Source organism: Phacochoerus africanus, chromosome 16 (genome assembly GCF_016906955.1).
Source record: "Phacochoerus africanus isolate WHEZ1 chromosome 16, ROS_Pafr_v1, whole genome shotgun sequence".
NCBI classification, from domain to species: domain Eukaryota; kingdom Metazoa; phylum Chordata; class Mammalia; order Artiodactyla; family Suidae; genus Phacochoerus; species Phacochoerus africanus.
In genome coordinates this window covers 21,594,866-21,612,814 of record NC_062559.1, presented here as the reverse complement: position 1 = coordinate 21,612,814, position 17,949 = coordinate 21,594,866, and the positions used below count along the sequence as shown (strand labels likewise).

Genomic DNA, 17,949 nt, shown 5'->3' with positions numbered 1-17,949 from the left:
TATTGTTCATGCTTTTTAACCATACATTACAAACAGCAATTTTTCAGGAATCACACAGCTTAAAATTATTTTGTGATAGAACATATTACTAGAGTGTGGGGACTAGGGGAAAAAAATATAAGCAAACTGTGTTAAAACTTCTAACTTGGAGTCATATTACAGTCATAAAATAGTTATAAAATAAATTTATTTTTATTTTTTAATGTTTTTAATATAGTTGATTTTCAATGTTTGGTCAATTTCTGCTGTACAGCAAAGTGATCCTGGCATACACACACACACACACACACACACACACACACACACACACACACATTCTTTTTCTCATATTATTTTCTATTTACTTTAAATACAAAATCATGTCATAATTTATATTAAATAATTAGGCTCTGCTCTATTTAAGAAGATGTAAAACAGTATCTGTTTGGGGCTAGGTCTATACTTATAGAATTAGTTGCTATAGTTATGGTAGATGTATGTAACAAGAATATAAACTTAAAAATGTCTCAAATACATAAATACATCAGTACAAAAAATAGGAAGGAAGAAGATGGAGGATGTCAAAGCAATTCAGGCTGGTCTGAGATAGGCTCAAAAGTGGGACTGGGACTCTTTGCTGCAGTGCTTGCACCTAGACAAACACCTCCTCCAGCAGCAAAGTATGAAGAAAATATAAGGGACTAAAGATGCATGCATGCATACATAGTTGGGGCAAGTTATGGACAATGTACAAAAAGACCAAAAACCCAACTGCCACTTCTGAGGAGTTGGGAGCAAAAACAGGGTCCTGTGCATGCCCCTTGCACAGAGCACCACCAAGGGAGTGGGCAAGCCACCTAAGCCACCCCTCCATCCCAAGCCCTGTACTCATGCTTACATTCACCTCATATAAGGAACCAGCTTGCCCCTCCTCCGGGAGCAAGCAGTAGTCTTATATAATAGTCTAATCTTGTCTGCTGAATGCTGCTGTTATCCCCATTTTGCAGATGGTAGCTGAGGCTTAGAGTATAATAAATAGAGCACAGAGAACACATACACAGTAGAGCACATAGTGGAAGCAGGACTTGTATCCCAGTAGCTGCTCTCCATATCCATGATTGTTACACCATGCTGCCTCCATGCAAGTAGACTGAACACAATTCGATTGCTCATAATGTTATTTAAAATAGCGTACAATGTATATCTATTGCACATTGTAGTCAGTTAGAATTGACCCTAAAGTGTTCTGCGCATTAGAAATATGACCTTTATTTTTCAAAATAAAAAATGTATTTCTCTGTTTGCCTTATAAGGTTTTCAATCAACAGGAAGAGAACTCTTGTCATTTACATTGTTGGCATACTTGAATTAAGTCTTAAACTACCATGAATTTCTTTTCAAGAACCTAACTTTTCCTGTTTCCAGTTAAATAGACTTTAATGCACCAGCTTTCTCTCAGGGTTTACAGAAATGAGTGAAATTAGGGGGGAAAAATGGTAGGAAAATTCAAAGATATCTAACGGAACTTAACTGACTTTTGCTACCAACATTCTACAATTTGTCACAAGAGACCTGCTTAGTGGATGTAATTTCCTTCTCTTTCCTAAGGCATTGTGGCAGAGCAATTTATGATACTACATTTAACTAGAAGTACAAGGAAAATGTGGTAGAAAGGATAAGGAACTCACTAATGTGAGGTGAAATCAAAATCAATCTCTAACAAGAGATTACTTTACACATTAACTTCTCTGGGGTCACATTAAAGTCTTCCAGCCAGCGGTTCATTATTTCTAGCAAGGGAAAAATAATTTGACTGATAAACACGGAGTAAGGATGAGTGGAATGTGCCAAAGAAATGCTAGGTAATGCTAAACTGGCAAAATCAGAGAAAGTAGGATATGTCTATGATCAGTAACACCTTATAGCTCATCTTTGTTTCTTTCGACCAGAGAGCAAGGGAATTTAGAAATCAATATAGAGGATTAAGTACTGAGTGCATTTCTCATTTTCCTGCCTAAGCTATCTCAGTAAAACTGAAAGAAACATATGGTGTGAGTACATGCCCCATAGGGCTTTTTGGAAAAGTAATTTAGACTTTGGATCATATGTTTGTATCATGCTATGTTAATGTGAATACACTTGATTAAGACTTATGAGACTGATGACTGCCTCAAGCACATTTATCTTCTAAAATGCTTCCTGCACTCATTTGCATCCTTCGCTCCATATGCATAATAATTTTCATGTGCTTTTGCTTAAAAATTAGGTCACATCTCTCAGTGGTTGACCACTTTCTATGTAGCCAGTAATTTTCTCTACAATGATAGCGTCTTAGAATTAGACAGGGTCTTAGAGAAATTGTGAGGAAATCAAATATCCTGGAGGCAATTACATTCCCCAGGTGCTGACATTCCAAGTGAGGCTGTAAGACAGTCAACCTGGTCAAACCCTGTTTTACACGTGAGGAGATTGAGATTCAGATAAGATAACTTGCTTTATCAAGGCCACAGAGATATTAAATGAGAGGAGAACCATTTGGCCCAAACATTTTCCCCACTTTTGTTTAAACTCGCTTTCTGGCACACATTGGCTCAGAACTAGCTTGAAAATGTTTACCACTTTCCTGTTTATCTAGTTCAACAAAACCTTTTAGCTGAGAACAATTTGCAATGTACTTTGTCAGGCGTAGAGGGGAAAGCAAGAAGTGAGTGTCAGATCGAACACAAAAGAATTATCATTATCATGTCTTCCTGAAGGTTTCTGAATGAGAATACAACCATAGGTAAAACCCCAGATGCACAGACTCATAAATGCCCAAGAACAACGCAGAGCACAAAGCTGGAAAGGTAAAATAATAGATGTTCAGATAGAATATATATCCATTCAGGATCTGTAATGTTTTGTATGTTAGAGAACAATTCATGGGTTGGTTGATTTTCAAAGGAAATTGGGGTCAATGGAATGAAGGGCTGTGAAAGTCAAAATTTAGATTTGAGCTAATGGTCAATAAAAGATCATTTTAGTTTAAGAAAACTTCATAGCATCTCTGATGAAGGCTTTAACAATTTTTATTGAGTAATTATTCCATAATTATCAGGTTAAAATCTCCTAGAATTCCAGCTCCATGAAGCCACATCTAGCTCAATCAATGCTGTCAGTATTGAGCAGAGGGATGGTGTTAAAATTTGTTGGTTGAATAAATATTTTAAGAATAACAGAAGTATGCAGAGTAACTTTATGGTAGAAATCTGGAAGTCATGCTTAAGAAACAAGTCTAGGAGGTCAGCTCTTACATCATCATAGATGATCAGACCTAGACTAGGGATGTGACCTTGGAAATGGGGAGGAAAGGATGCATCTAGGGGAAGTTTCAAATGAATAATATAATTTGTTGACAGAGCATACATAGGAGTGGAAGGGAAGAGGAAGTCTATGTTGACTCTCAAGTGTTGATCTCTGAAAAACAGGTACCATTGCTAGAAAGGAGGCATTAAAGATTAAGCAGAATAAGCATAAGGGAGAAGTATAAAGTAGCAGCTAAAAGCATGAGACCTGTAGTCAAACAGAATAGGCTAAGCCCAGGCACTCCTCATACTAGCAGTACAAATGTAAGAATTCTTGACTTAAATTCCCTACATCTATAAAATCCATCTCTTAGAAATTAAAGAGAGTGTTTATACATAAAAACTTAGCTTGGTTTTTGGCACAAAGGAGGCATTCAGTAAATAGTATCTATTTCAAATATGCTAAATTTTGGGTTTTAGATATCTTAATTTCACAACTTGAGTTTTGGATTGCTTTCAGATTTTGGTTTTGGATTGCTTAATTTCACATGTTTGTAACGTGAGAGCAGAGATTAAGAAGGCAATGTGAAAAGCATGAGTGGAGCATGTATAGCAGAAGCCAAGTGAATGATGAGTGTTTCAAGGGAATGGTGCCTGGGAGAAAGGCCAAAGTCATGGGTAAGTTGAGCAGAAGGAAGATGAGCTCAAGGAGACAGAGGGGAAAAAAATATTCAAGCAATATGGTTTCCTAGAGTGTAGGAGAGGGGAAAATAGAAGATGGGGGTGGAGAGGTGCAAAGCCATGTGTATTAGCAATCACAAATGTGTGCATGTTCTATATAGGAAATACACTGTAAAATAATAAGCAAAGTAAAAATAAGAACTTTGAGGGCCTTCTTTGGAGACATGTACTTTATAATCCTACAGTACTGGCTGCCTCTACTCATTGCTGTTTTTCTTGTCACCTTCTACACATAGCTTTCTTTTTCATCCCAAATGTAATTATTTATTTCATGCTTGTCATTGTCAGTTCTTAACAATAAGGAGGCAATATAACCAAATATTCAATAAATTGCAGTTTGATTGGACATTTTTGCACGGGGAAAGTGTTTTGTTCAAGAAAGGGCAGTGCTACCCTGATAAGCCGCCTGCTGATGTAAACACTTTATGGTTTTATGACAGGCTCACAATCTACCAATACTATTTTCAACTCAATTCAATTTGTGTGAATGAGGATTTCAGAGAAAACAGCTGGCAGGAGAAACATATGACATTTAATCTTGCCTGAGAACATGAAATCTTCTACAAACCTATATGTATATGCGTGTGTGAAATGTGTTTGTATATACTCACAAAGGTTATTTGGGGAGCGGTATTTTACAGAATTGGGGCCAACAGACAACAGAAAATATCACATTCTGTGGTATTTTTCTGTAGATACGCTTGACTGAACAAATAACTCAGTGAGTCTAAAGTTCCAATAAAAACATTCAACTGATGGCAGTTTTTTTAACTAAAACGATTTTTTTTTCAAAAGGAGAATAACCTTAAGTCATCCTTAAAACACATTTTAAAAACTCTACAATTAGTGTTGTAAGTTTTGATTGATTCAAAACTATTCCCTGTGAACAAGATTCAGAACACTGTCAAAATGCAGAACTTTTGGAGTTTAACTCAAGAACTCAATGCAAGGTGCCCAAAGTTGTACAAAAATGACATCTATAATAAGGAAAAAACTAGTGAATGAATTTGGTCGCAAATATGATAAGCAAAGGGAATCAAGATTACTCTAAAATTTGCCCAAGATTACTAGACTATAAAATTCATTACACGTCCATATTTATACAATGAGTTGGAGTCAAAATCATTTAGGAGTGAGTTGACTTTTATTTCTAATGAGTTTGTCTTGTTATTTCAATGATCACAATTCATTTGGGTATTAGGTACCATATTTGTTTACCAAAAATCATAGTCCATCAGGTATTCTTGTCCTTGTATTCTTATCTTTGCTTTTATCTACACTGATTTTACACAACTTCACTCTTTTAGGACCACATATCCTCCATCCTTGGCTAGAGGCAGTTATTAGCAATGAAAAAGAACTGCTTTTTCTCCTTTAGCCCAGGCCAGAGGGAAAGCTTCAGGCTCTTTCTTGAAGTCCAGTTAGACAGAGACTTTGCCGCAGCCACAGAGAAGGTTCAGAGCCACACACACAGACACAGACCACACAGGACGAGTGCCTCACCTCCCACTCTGTCCTCTGTTCCCAGTTCGATTGGAAAGGAGTCTCTTCTTTCTGCTGCCACAAGTCAAGCCCTCCCTATTTCCTGCCTGTGTTTCTTCAATAATCTTCTTCTTGTCTTTTTTCTTTGTTCTTGCACACTGCAATGCATCTGACTCACCCCAGCAGAGAAACCTCACAAAATAGAACGGTAGTGAGAATACAGCCTCGCTCAGAGAGATTCAAATATAAAGTCCCTCGCACATGAAGTACAAACCTGGCTTAAGGTCCACTGTGAATTCGCTGCCAATTATCTGATGAGCTTTAGTTTGTGGGTAACCATAAAACTTATTGCTCACACTGGGAAATACATTTTCAGATAAGAGGAATGCTATTAGCAACTGGGTAAATCGGGACATGTGGTCACCCAGCCCCCCTTGTGCCTGTGCTAAACTCAGAACTGTTCTTCAGTCATAGGTTTTACACACAATGTCCCAACATTTCCCTCTTCTGAAAGTTTAAACCCACTGCTCCTATTGTCGGGACTATTACATCCACCTGTTTCCACTCTTTGAGGCCGATTTGCTCCCCACCTCCTTCAAGGAGATGTCCTCCATCCCTCAGGAGGACAGACTCCCTTCCTTTCTTTCTCCGTCCTTGGCTCCAAGACGTCATAGTAGATGTTTTGCCTCCATCATGTTCCTCTGTTTTGTGCCAGACTTCTGTGTGCTTGGTGTGTCCCTGTTCTTGACCCTAAATACTTGCTACTCATCTTTGCATTTTCCTAAATACCAAGCTAAAGTCCTTGCATAGCAAACGTTTGAAAATGCCATCGCTGGCTGGGAGTTGATACAGACTGTGACCTTTAAAAATTATTTTCTTTAGGTCATTAGCCCTAAAGAAGAGGAAATTCATAAACTATTTGTGATGACCAAAGATCGTGAGTCATTTAAACCAGTCCCAAATCACTCACCCATTTCTGCGTCTAAGATTTTCTCAAAGTATGTGTAGCACATCCAAAGTCCCCAAGAGAAGGTACATTTGGATTTTCTTAGAGATGCTTTTCCTGAGACTTTCATTGAAACGTTTCTATATACAATGACTTCTGTTTTTATCATAGATTTGTTTATTAAGTAAAATAAAACCTGTGTTTATTAAATAAAATTAAATCTCTCCATCACCCACCTCCCCATCTCGTGACACTATATAGTTAACAAATTTGAACAGGTTCAATTAATTGATTAGTTAATTTGCTGCTGTTTAAATAATGCACTTCTGAGTTACTTGACTACTCACAGTAAAAGGTGAGTGATTTAGGGTGCTTATACAGCTTCCCTCTCTATTGCTCCTTTTTAAGAACCTCCCAATTTCTTTATTTTTATTTATTATTATTATTATTTCCTTTTTTTTTTTAGGGCCACATCCGTGGCACATAGAGGTTCCCAGGCTAGGGGTCTAATCAGAGCTACAGCTGCTGGCCTACACCACAGCCACAGCAACACACGATCGGAGCCGCATCTGGACCTATACCACAGCTCACGGCAACACCAGATCCTTAGCCCACTGAGCAAGGCCAGGGATCGAACCCGCAACCTCATGGTTCCTAGTCAGATTCATTTCCATTGCGACCCAATAGGAACTCCCCCAATTTTTTTAAAGTTATGTTATTATTTTTAAGTTAGCAGGTTTATAATATTTATATTCACTTAAATAGATAAATTAACATGTCCGTGTTTTGGTCCTAGATTCCTTCTAACAGTGTAAGACCAGTACAAAAAGCTGTATAATGGCCACTAAATATTATTCCTTTAAGATTTATCCAAGTAGCCTGACTGGACTCACAGAGAAAGGATCAACATAATTATTAAAACCCTGTCTTTTAAAGGGCAATTAGACACTTGGATCTAATAAATCTTTTACAATGGCTTTTAAATTTTGTTTCTTCTAGTTCATATGTAGTTGCCAATATTTGCCTCATATCAGACACACTTTTTAATTTTGTTGGATTATATCTAGAATAAGTCATGCGTAAGATATATAGGCACCAGATTTTCTATGCCACATTCACTTTTAGCCTCTTAATGGTTGATAGTTTAGCCAGTCCTACAATTGTAAGTTTAAAATACTCTTCCCTAAGAAAGTCTTGCCTTATTGCCTTCAAGAAGCACATGAGGTCCAATTTTCATTCCTTACAGGAGTAGTCCCCCACCTCTACCAAAAAAAAAAAAAAAAATCTTAGAATTTCTCTACATTAGTAACATTTTTCCAAGATGAGCGGCCCCTTCTGTTTTAGGAACACCCTATTTCCAGTTTGTGAAACTTTACTTTTAGATTATTTCTTCCCTTTCTTGGTCTCTTTATTCTTCTTGGACATTTATTAGATACATGTTAGGATCCTGGGTCTTTGCTCAATGTGTTCTAAATGTTCCTCATATTTCTTTCTTTCTTTTTTTTTTCACTTTCTCCCTTTCTTTTTCTAATTTTTTTAATTTTTTTTTTTTTAAGTTTTAGGGCTGCACCCATGGCATATGGAAGTTCTGAGGCTAGTGGTCAAATCAGAGCTAAGCTGCCAGCCTGTGCTACAGCCTCAGCAACACAGGATCTGAGCCATGTCTGCGACCAACACCACACCTCATAGCAATGCTGGATCCTAGGCCCACTGAGTGAGGCCAGGGATGGGACCTGCAAATCTGTGTGACTCACTTTATTACGTTGTTTTCTTTCAGTGGTCTGAACCAAACCCACAATATCTCTGAGGTCTACCTGTAACTACCGTCTCTCTCTGTCTCTCTGTTTCTCTTTCTCCCTCTCTCTCTAAACCCATCATTTCCATCCTCTTTTATTTCCCTTATTTTCTTTCCTTTTTCTAAAAAAAAATTTGGAGTTCCTGTTGTGGTCAGTGGTAACAAACCCAACTAGTATCCATGAGGATGTGGGCTTGATCCCTGGCCTCGCTCAGTGGTAAGGATCTGGCACTGCCATGCACTCTGGTGTTAGGTCACAGACGTGGCTCGGATCTGGCATTGCTGTGGCTGTGGCATAGGCCAGCAGCTACAGCTCTGATTTGATCCCTAGCCTGGGAAATTCCATATGCCGCAGATATGACCCTAAAAAAACAAAAACAAACAAAAAAATTAATTATGACCTTACAGGGAATAGATATCTATGTTTGTGCCAGCCCATATCTTAGACCAGAAGCCAGCCTAAGGTTTTGTTTTTTTTTAATTTCTTTTAATGATGCAAATAAATCTTCTTGGCATTCATTTTAAATAGCCTGGAATTTAAGGTAATATTTGGTTGAATATTTCTCTACACAGTGGGGTGGGTTGTACCAATGCATATGATTCTGCACTTAGAGGTTAAAAAAAAAAAAAATTCCCAACATGGAAATGTATATATGGTTACAGCCAAGAGGAACTATTTGCTTGCAATCTGCTCTTCCTGGCACCCTGTGTGCTCCATGAGATATAAGCATCTACTGAATCACGGAAAATGCAATTTGGAGTTACATAAGTAAATTAGTCACTGCATTCTGTACTATCAACAGTCTGGGGCGTCATTAAAGTTCTGGCTATAGAAAAAAATTAAGTCTTTTTGTATCGCATTCCTGCTAAACGTATGAAATAAAGTCATGGTCACTATGTTTCAGAAAATGTTCACATTTTAGTCTTAATCAAACCTAGTTCTCTAGCATTTCAAAGATATTCAGAAAGCTAAACTGTTTTAATGAGATATGTTAGCTCTAGGATTAATTTCCCAGGTTGACTAATTGATTGATTGATTGATTGTAACTTGGGTGTAGACAATTCAAATCCTCTGTAAACTCAATTTCAGTTCAAGAAAGAGAGGGAGAATACACACACACACACACATATATATATAAATGTGTAAATGCCATAATCTCACCAACAATCAAATGTTTAAATTAAGTAGCCCCAGACCACACAGTTTCCTCTGAGCCCCCAAAAAGTGGGATCATGGAATCTAAGCAGGTTCACACAATCAAATATTTCTTTGTGCTATCCAATAAGATAGGCATCCCCCCAAAGATCTGCCCTGGATGGGTAAGTTGGTAATATTCTGCAGCAGTGATTTGTAGCACAAATGTAAATAATAATAATAATAATGAGTCTGCCTTTCCTAGAAGAGCTCCTTACAGGCTTGCCTATACTCTGCCTTCAAATCTCTTTCATTTCATTTTTTTCCCTTCTATATCTTCACAAACACATCGTTTTCACTGAGTGAAAAAAATGAGATCATAAAAATGTTCTGCTTTCCAGTTGTTGTTTTTTCTTTTTCCTTTTAATTTGATTTTTCCTTCCAGAATTGATTACAACAGTGTGGTATGATTAATCTACCCTAATACCGAAAATAGTTCTGGGATGTGGGACAGTTCTATTTCAAGAAATAGTTGGTAAAAACCTTTTAAAGAATCACTTGGAATGACTGTGAGCTAACAAAGAAAGAAAGCGCTACAAAGTTTATACAAATGATGGACACACAGGAAGGATACTGATGATTGTTTCCAAGTGGAGAAGTGTTAGCAGACAATTAGGGTTGGTCTGATCTCTTCTGAAAATTACTTCCATGGCCATCGCTGTCTAGGTTATATTGACACTCTAACCTCAGGTTTCTCAGGCTGTTCTTTTCTCATCTGGACAATTTCTTAGAGCAAGATTCTTATTATTGTTCTTAAAACTACCTCTCACCACTCTTGTTAGAGTTATCCACTTTTCAGTGGTCACCCAAGTGTGTCAGCAACTGCTTTCTGGTGACACTTGCCTTTCTTCCAGTTTTTCTGCTAAATACACGAAGGCTGTTCCACATTGCCTCAGGAACAGGTTGCTCTTCTCTTTCTCTGAGCCCTGCAGATTCTTCTCTCCTTTAACCTCTGGAAGCTGCTATGGTCTACACCCTTGGGCAAGCCCCTGTGTTTGGGAAAATACTTCTGGTTGGGATGCTCCACAGATATAGTCCAAATGGCTGGAGAAATTGAGGCAATCTTCTGAATTTTAAATGTATTCAGTCATTAAACAAATATGTGTGAAGAACCCATTCTGGGTCTGGTTTTATGCTAGATGGAAGGATATGATGGTGAGCAAAATAAAATAAGATCCCTGCACTCATGAAATATAACCTAACAGTCATAACAGCCAACATCTATTGATTGTTTATTACATACTAAACACGTCCTGTGACTCATAATGTGTAGCTCTTGGCAAAACCACCATGAGGTGTCTATTAACACAAAAACCCACCATAATGAGACAAGAGGATTTTAAACAAGTCAATCATCCTCCTGCCCTTTCCTAAATAGTATGAACTCACATCTGCTTCAGTTTGTGAAGAGGGCTGGGTACAAGGTGAGCGCTTTATATCACTCTATTGCTGAATTTGGATTCTCTGGGGAATGTACTGTTCTCTGCACAAATTTAGCCACTGAACTGCATTTTCTCAGCTGGTTTAACAGAACAAGGATTTGAATCCATGTCTTCCTGTTCAACAGCTCATGCTCTTTCTCTCTCTCTCTCTTTTTTTTTTTTTTTTTTTTTTAGCTTTTTAGGGCCAAATCTGTGGCTACCCAAGCTAGCCACTGAATTGGAGCTGCAGCTGCCCACGTACACCACAGCCACAGCAACGCATGATCCAAGCGGTCTGTGACCTACACCACAGCTCACAGCAATGCTGGACACTTAACTCACTGAGCAAGGCCAGGGGTTGAACCTGCATCCTCATGGATACTAGTTGGATTCGTTTCTGCTGTGCCACAACTAGAACTCCCCCATGATCTTTCTCACTCCACTCACCCACCTCTGCACCCCTATGGCTCTTCTGCCTTATAATCAACAGAGAGAATAAAGGAATGAGGGAGGGATGACATGGAAAAGGCATCTGGAGAATAGCATCAATTCTCCTTTGACGTGTGTACTTTAGACAGAACTAAGAACAACTGTAGGAATTCCTTTTCGCATTTCTCCTTAAATATTTAGCAGCCCTATATCAGAATAAGTGATACTGACAAAATTTTGAAAAGAAACATACCATTTAAATGAGAAACATTATTTTTTTAGGAAAAAAAGTTGTAATGGGAATCACAGTAAGGTGAATACATAAGGTCCCATTAGGCCAGTCTAACTTAAATCATAAATAGGCATTTATATTATTATATTATATCATCATTATGCAAGACACACCACTCACTCATTCCACAGGTGTTTATTGAGAATGTGCTACATAACGAAATTCTCCTGTGGTGCAGTGAGGTAAGAACCTGGTGTTGCTTCAGCTATGGCCAGGTCACAGCTGCAGTGTGGGTTCAGTCCCTGGCTTGGGGAACTTCCACCTGCTGTGGGTGTGGCCACAGAGAGAGAGAGAGAGGCTCTATGTTAAAAGAGATATTCATCCAGATACATGAGACAGGCTCTATGTAAAAGAGATATTCATTCAGATACGTGAGACAGACATACACATGAGACAGATAAAGGATGACATGTGAAGATGACAGGAGAAAATAAAGGGGTGAGGCTGAACAGAGGGAAGGGTCTAAGATAACTCCAGGTTCCTGACTTAAGCTACTAGGTAGAGGCCGCACTGTTCATCTGGAAGGAGAGGGAAGAAAGGCATGATCCAAGCGGTCTGTGACCTACACCACAGCTCACAGCAATGCTGGACACTTAACTCACTGAGCAAGGCCAGGGGTTTTGGGACATAAGGGGTTTTTAACATTTTGGAGCTTTATTTTCTTTTCTGTTTTAAGGGTGTGTTTTTTTTTGTTTCCATACTATGCTCTGGTTGAAGCACTGTGCTCCTTGGAGCTTGGCAGTGTCATAACCTTGGTCTGATTATCTAGGTTTTATGAACCCAATTAGAGTTAGTAAAATTTGTATTGAAGAGTTTTCTGCCATCCTAACAGCCCCTAACTATCCCTGAGGATTCTTTTCCTGACTATTACATTAATTATATTTAAAAATTTTGTCTTTTCAACCCAATTATAAAAGTTTGTGTTGGTCCTGATCCATGCCTTGGTGCATCTGCCCTTCCTTCACACCACTCTTTCTTCAGGACTAGAAAAAATTCACTTCTATTACGATTTAGTTGAATGCAGCCATAGGTGCAAAACTAATAAATGATGTCATTAAAATCTATTGAAAAAAATAGATCATTTTGATTTCAAAATCTGAAAAAAAAGAATGTGTGAAATTAAATGGCATTTTACCATTGAATGAAGGTGTACTTTAGAGAGCTGTCTGTCCTCAGGAATGCTACAAATTTCCCTTTATAACTTGATTTTACTCAGAGGTTTTCTAAAACATCTGTCTAAATTATTCAACTAATTTTACTTTCTATTCCTACTTCTCTTGTAATTTCAAAGAGACCTGGTGTGGCTAGATAGGTTTTCTCCTGTAGACATCATTCTATGAAATATAATTAAATGCACACTGGAAGAAATTTTGCTCTGCCCCTATCTTCCATGTTGTAAATTCTTTGTCACTGATGTATAGTTATCAGATACATAGTTCTTTTGCTTGCTTTCTCATCTTGCATCCTGCTCTTCACTATCTCCCTCTGCCCTTGAGCCTGGCACTTGCTGGTGCAGGCAGGCGTCAGGCAGCATGGGCTGGGAGCCAGGCTGAGCCTTTGTACAAGGAAGGTTCAGGAAGCAGACTGACATGGCTCAATAATTGGCACGATTCTGGCCACAGTGCTCAATAAGGATCTGCTGAATTAATGGGTATGTGTGCCACCTGACTATTACAAACACTTCAAGCTGATAACGTGGGGTTAACTGGCTGAGCATTATAAATGACACTGGAGGCCTGACCAGCTCTTTGGTCCTCCAAAGCCAATGAAACCTAGGAAAAGGCTTCCTTTAGAGATAGAAATATTTTACTCACTTTTAATTTCTGTGTCAATAATTTTAGCAATGTGAAAAAATAAAGTCTCAAAATTTTGTGTATTATTTTGAATAAAGATTAAAGAGTACTAATTTTGACACAGAACAGCAGGAAGCAATTTTTCTTTTTTTCTTTCTTCTTTTTTTTTTTTTTTGACTGTGCCCATGGCAAATGAAAATTCCTGGGTCAGGAATCATACCCACACCACAGAAGCAACCTGAGCTGCTATAATGACAACTCACTGCACCACCACCAGAGAACTCCAACGGGAAACAAATTGTAATGTGAACTGTTAGGATGACACATAAGCGTATTTTTTAAATCATTGTTTAATATTGAAGCATAGTTAATTTAGTGTTGTGTTAGCTTTAGGTGTACAGCAAAGTGTTTCAGTTGTATGTATTCTTTTTCAGATTCTTTTCTTTTATAGGTTATTACAAGATGTTGAAGAGAGTTCCCTGTGCTATAAAGTAGGTCTTTGTCAATTATCTATTTTACATACAGCAATGCGTATCTGCTAATTCCAAACTCCTAATTTATCCCCCCCAAATTAATTTCTCTGGTAACCATAAATTGTTTTTCTATGTTGTGAGTCTATTTCTGCTTTGTAGGTAAGTCCATTTATACCAGTGTTCTAGATTCCACATATGTAGTGTTATATGATAGTTGACTTCCTCTGTCTGACTTACTATAATACGATAATATCTAGGTTCATCCATGTAGCTGCAAATGGCATTATTTCATTCTTTTTATGTCTATTAATATATTTTATACATTTATCTTACCATGTGCCTCTTTGACCTGCTTTGATTCCACAAAGCTAAAAAGGAGAAAAGAATTCTGGCTAGCATTCAGTTCTGTCTCTGTAGGCATTGATAAATTCACATCCACAAATGTGTACAGAAACTCCAGGTTTTTGGAAGGATGTACAACTCCCACAGGCCCAGCAGCACTGGGCAGCCTCCACTCCCTGGCATATTCATGGATCCATTTCACCCTGAAAACTCTTACTCTCTCCATCACTGCTCTTCAGGGGGCAACTGAAACCCTGCAGAGTTCTTGTTCTGAGAGACAATGGCCATTTTTTTTCTCATTTCCTTAAAAAGGAACCTTAGGATGATGCACTCTTGAATTACTATAGTGGCATCTTATAGTTTGAATGGAGAACCATGATTTTATATACTCTAAAAGTTTATTCTATAATTGAGTCACTAAAAGACTTCTCTGAATAGAAATAATATCTTATTAGCACTTATATTTGCTCCCCCAGGCCCTTGGAAGTCATAATATAAAAAGTAAGAGTAGGCCATCATTTATAAAATGTAAAGGAAGAGAAAGAAAAAGAAAAGGGAGTTAGATATCAGAGTTCAGGAGATTTTGTTTGGTTAAATATTTCTTGTCCACAAGAAAGCAAAATAAATTACCCATGGCTCTCTCTAGATAAAAACAATATATTGAAGAGTTAATTCCAGGTTCAAACACAAGTACAAGTACCATTTAAGTTGATGTTATTAATAATTCAAGTAATATGGACATTTCCAAGACTCTGAAAAACATTATTTTTCCCTGACTGGTCCAACTAACCCTGTCAAAATAGAGCCAATAGAATTTGAGAGAAACATTCTTTCCTAAGTTAAACTGATAAGTTTAATCTTCATAAACTCCCCTCTGCATATGCGCCAAAAGAGAATGTTATCTAATTATTAGGTTGAGAGCCCCAAACTGTCTTATTTGACTTTCCTGCCATGAGCATGGTCCTATATAAAATACTCATGGATTTCCGTCAGGCTACACACGTCAAGAAAGGTCACAGCGCTGGAAACCACGGCAAGTGTACTCTGAATCAGGTTTGCTGAAGTACACTTTTTGTCTTTCAAAGTTGAAGGCCACATTGATCTTGGAAGGGATGAAAGCTCATACAAATGAGCTCTCTGTGCCCTTGTCGAGCATTCTTTCCTCTGAGTTAGCTGGAATTTTAAGAGTCATGCAGGACTTGGAATGTTAGAGCCTAGGGAAGATAATTGCGCCCAGGATGTTTGAATTCCTCAGGACTTTTGATGACAGAGGAAGGAACAATCTTTAAGTCTTCACACTGAGAAGGGAACTTTCACATAAGTATGTTGGGGCTGAAGGGCTGTCTCTTCAGAATGGTGGCATTTGCCTTTGTTTTACAAGCTGGCCGTCTCCACCACACCACCCAAACCTCGGAATTCATGATTAATGTTAGTTCTCTGCTTTCTATACATTGAACTCCATACATCAGTTCAGCACATACTTCCTTTCACATATAGATGTTCTTTACTTGCAGAGTTTTATGTGGCAAAGTTAATGGAAGATTAAAGATTTAAATGGAAGATTAAAGGAAAATTATTTCAGCAAATTCAATTGATCTTCAACTTCTAATAAATTATAAACTGCTTTATATAATTGCCCATAGCTGTCTCCCTTCATTGTTCTCTACATATGGGAAAAAAAATAAGAATGGGGACTGAAGAGAAATAGTAAAACCGTTCAGATGGAACTAAGACATTTAGATTCTTTTTGCTGTTGCCATTTTACTCTAAACGCTGCTTCTGTGACTAAAACCATCCTAATTATTATGGAATAGCTTTTGTCCAGAGTCATTTAGAACCAGGGAAGGAAGCATTTGTCATGCGCGGAGATATCTCTGAGATAGCGCATCCCTGTGAGTCATGTCTGGCCTTTCTCCCTGCCTCTTTTAATGCTTGGAAAAGAAGAGTTATGTTAGTCAATAAAAGAGCTGGGAAGGGATCGAGAAAGAGATGTGAGCTCTGTCAATCTTCAGCCTTGCTAAGGAGGACACATTAAAGTGGTTTTCATTGAAAACCAGCCTTAGTCAACACATATTCAAAGCAGAGTGATCTTTACATATATATACATATACATATATTCATACACATCTTACACTGAAGCTTCTTGAGAGACTATAAGTGAACTAAAAAGAAAGAAGGGAAAGTATCCTAAAGGAAGAAGTGAAATCCAGGAAAAGTGTTGGTAAAATGCATTTCTTGCCACTTACCTTTTCTGCTGACTGAGCTGTACCAAAAAAGATGGGAATGAAAGCTAACCAAATGATGCAGGTGGTATACATGGTAAATCCAATAGGTTTGGCTTCGTTGAAAGTCTCTGGAACTCCTCTTGTTTTAATGGCATAAACAGTACAAGTGACCATCAAGAGGATACTGTACCCCAGTGAACAAATGAGCGAGAGATCGGAAATGTCACACTTGAGCACTCCCCTGGCGTTCTCCGGGTCTAGAGTCCGCTGTTCTCCATAGTCAATGATGATGTGCGGAGGGTCCACAACAAACCAGACACACACTCCCAGGAGCTGGATGGAGATGAGACTGAAGGTGATCACCAGCTGGGATGCTGGACTGATAAACTTGGGTGCTGTGACCGATTTCTTCCCCTGCTCAAATATTCGGTGAATTCGGTTTGTTTTGGTAAGAAGGGCTGCATAGCTGAAACACATGCCAAGTCCCAGGAAGATCCGTCGGAAGGAGCAGATGATTGTGTCCGGTGCTGCAATCATTAAAAAGGTGATGGAGTAGCAGAGAAAAATCCCTGTGAGAAGCACGTAACTAAGTTCACGTCCCGAAGCCCTCACAATAGGTGTGTCGTTATAGCGGACAAAAGTCACAATCACAAAGGTCGTGGCGATGATTCCCAGGATGGCAACGAACACGGGTACCACAGCCCAGGGAGAATGCCACTCGAGTTTGATGATGGGGATCAGCTGGCAGCCTGTGCGGTTGGTGTTCGGTCTCTGATCTAAAGGGCAGAGTTCACAGGAGAGCTCATCCACTTGGTAGTTGTAACCCTCACAGCGCTCGCAGTGCCAGCAGCAAGGGACCCCTTTCACCGTTTTCTTCCTCTCCCCAGGCTTACAGGGCAGGCTGCAAACGGACGCCGGGTGAGTGTGCTCTCTATTCGCCCACTGCATGTCTTCCACCTGTGGGTATAAAATATTAATGAGCCTTCCATTTTTCCCCCATTTATAATATCCTAATCCTAGCCACAGGTTTGTAATAAATCACTGAATGCTGACAGTACAAACACAGTTTACCATAATAAGAGCCCAGAGCTGCTTTCCCTGATATTGACTTCATGAAAGTCTTAAATGATTGGACCCAATAAATCATTCACATCATCAACCTGATGAGTGTCATTAGTTTACCTCCTAAAGGTTGACCAATCTGACATTTGGAGAAAGACTTATTGGCTTAAATGGTTTTAATACTAAAAAAAAGTCCCAAGCCAAAATGCGTTAGAATTACGTTCAGGTATAAATGCCAGAGTTCCTGAAACACCAGCTAGGATATAATCATATGTGTAAATGATGAGCCACCATATGTGGATAAATTCAAATCTCACTGGGTTAATTTTGAAAAGAAATGGCCAAACTAGCTACTTCATTCTCTGACGTACGTTCTCTGAATGTACTCCTCGTACGTTCATGGTGATAACTTCATTGTTTCTGCCTCTTTTTAAGCTTGAAATACATTATTTTCCCCCTAGTCTTGCATTTCCACATTGTGAGATAGCTT

The 17,949-nt window shown here is 38.5% G+C and overlaps 1 protein-coding gene across 2 annotated transcripts in view; it reads right to left on the bottom strand.

Annotated features, from left to right (window-relative positions):
* The window catches only part of LOC125117682 (metabotropic glutamate receptor 8), a 104,867-nt gene extending 87,519 nt beyond the window's left edge, over positions 1 to 17,348 (bottom strand). For both annotated transcript variants that reach the window (XM_047763720.1, XM_047763719.1), the window contains exon 1: positions 16,419 to 17,348. In XM_047763720.1, the coding sequence (XP_047619676.1) occupies positions 16,419 to 17,345 (927 nt within the window). In that variant the 5' untranslated portion in view covers positions 17,346 to 17,348. The remainder of the gene's footprint in view (positions 1 to 16,418) is intronic.
* Positions 17,349 to 17,949: the final 601 nt, after the last annotated feature.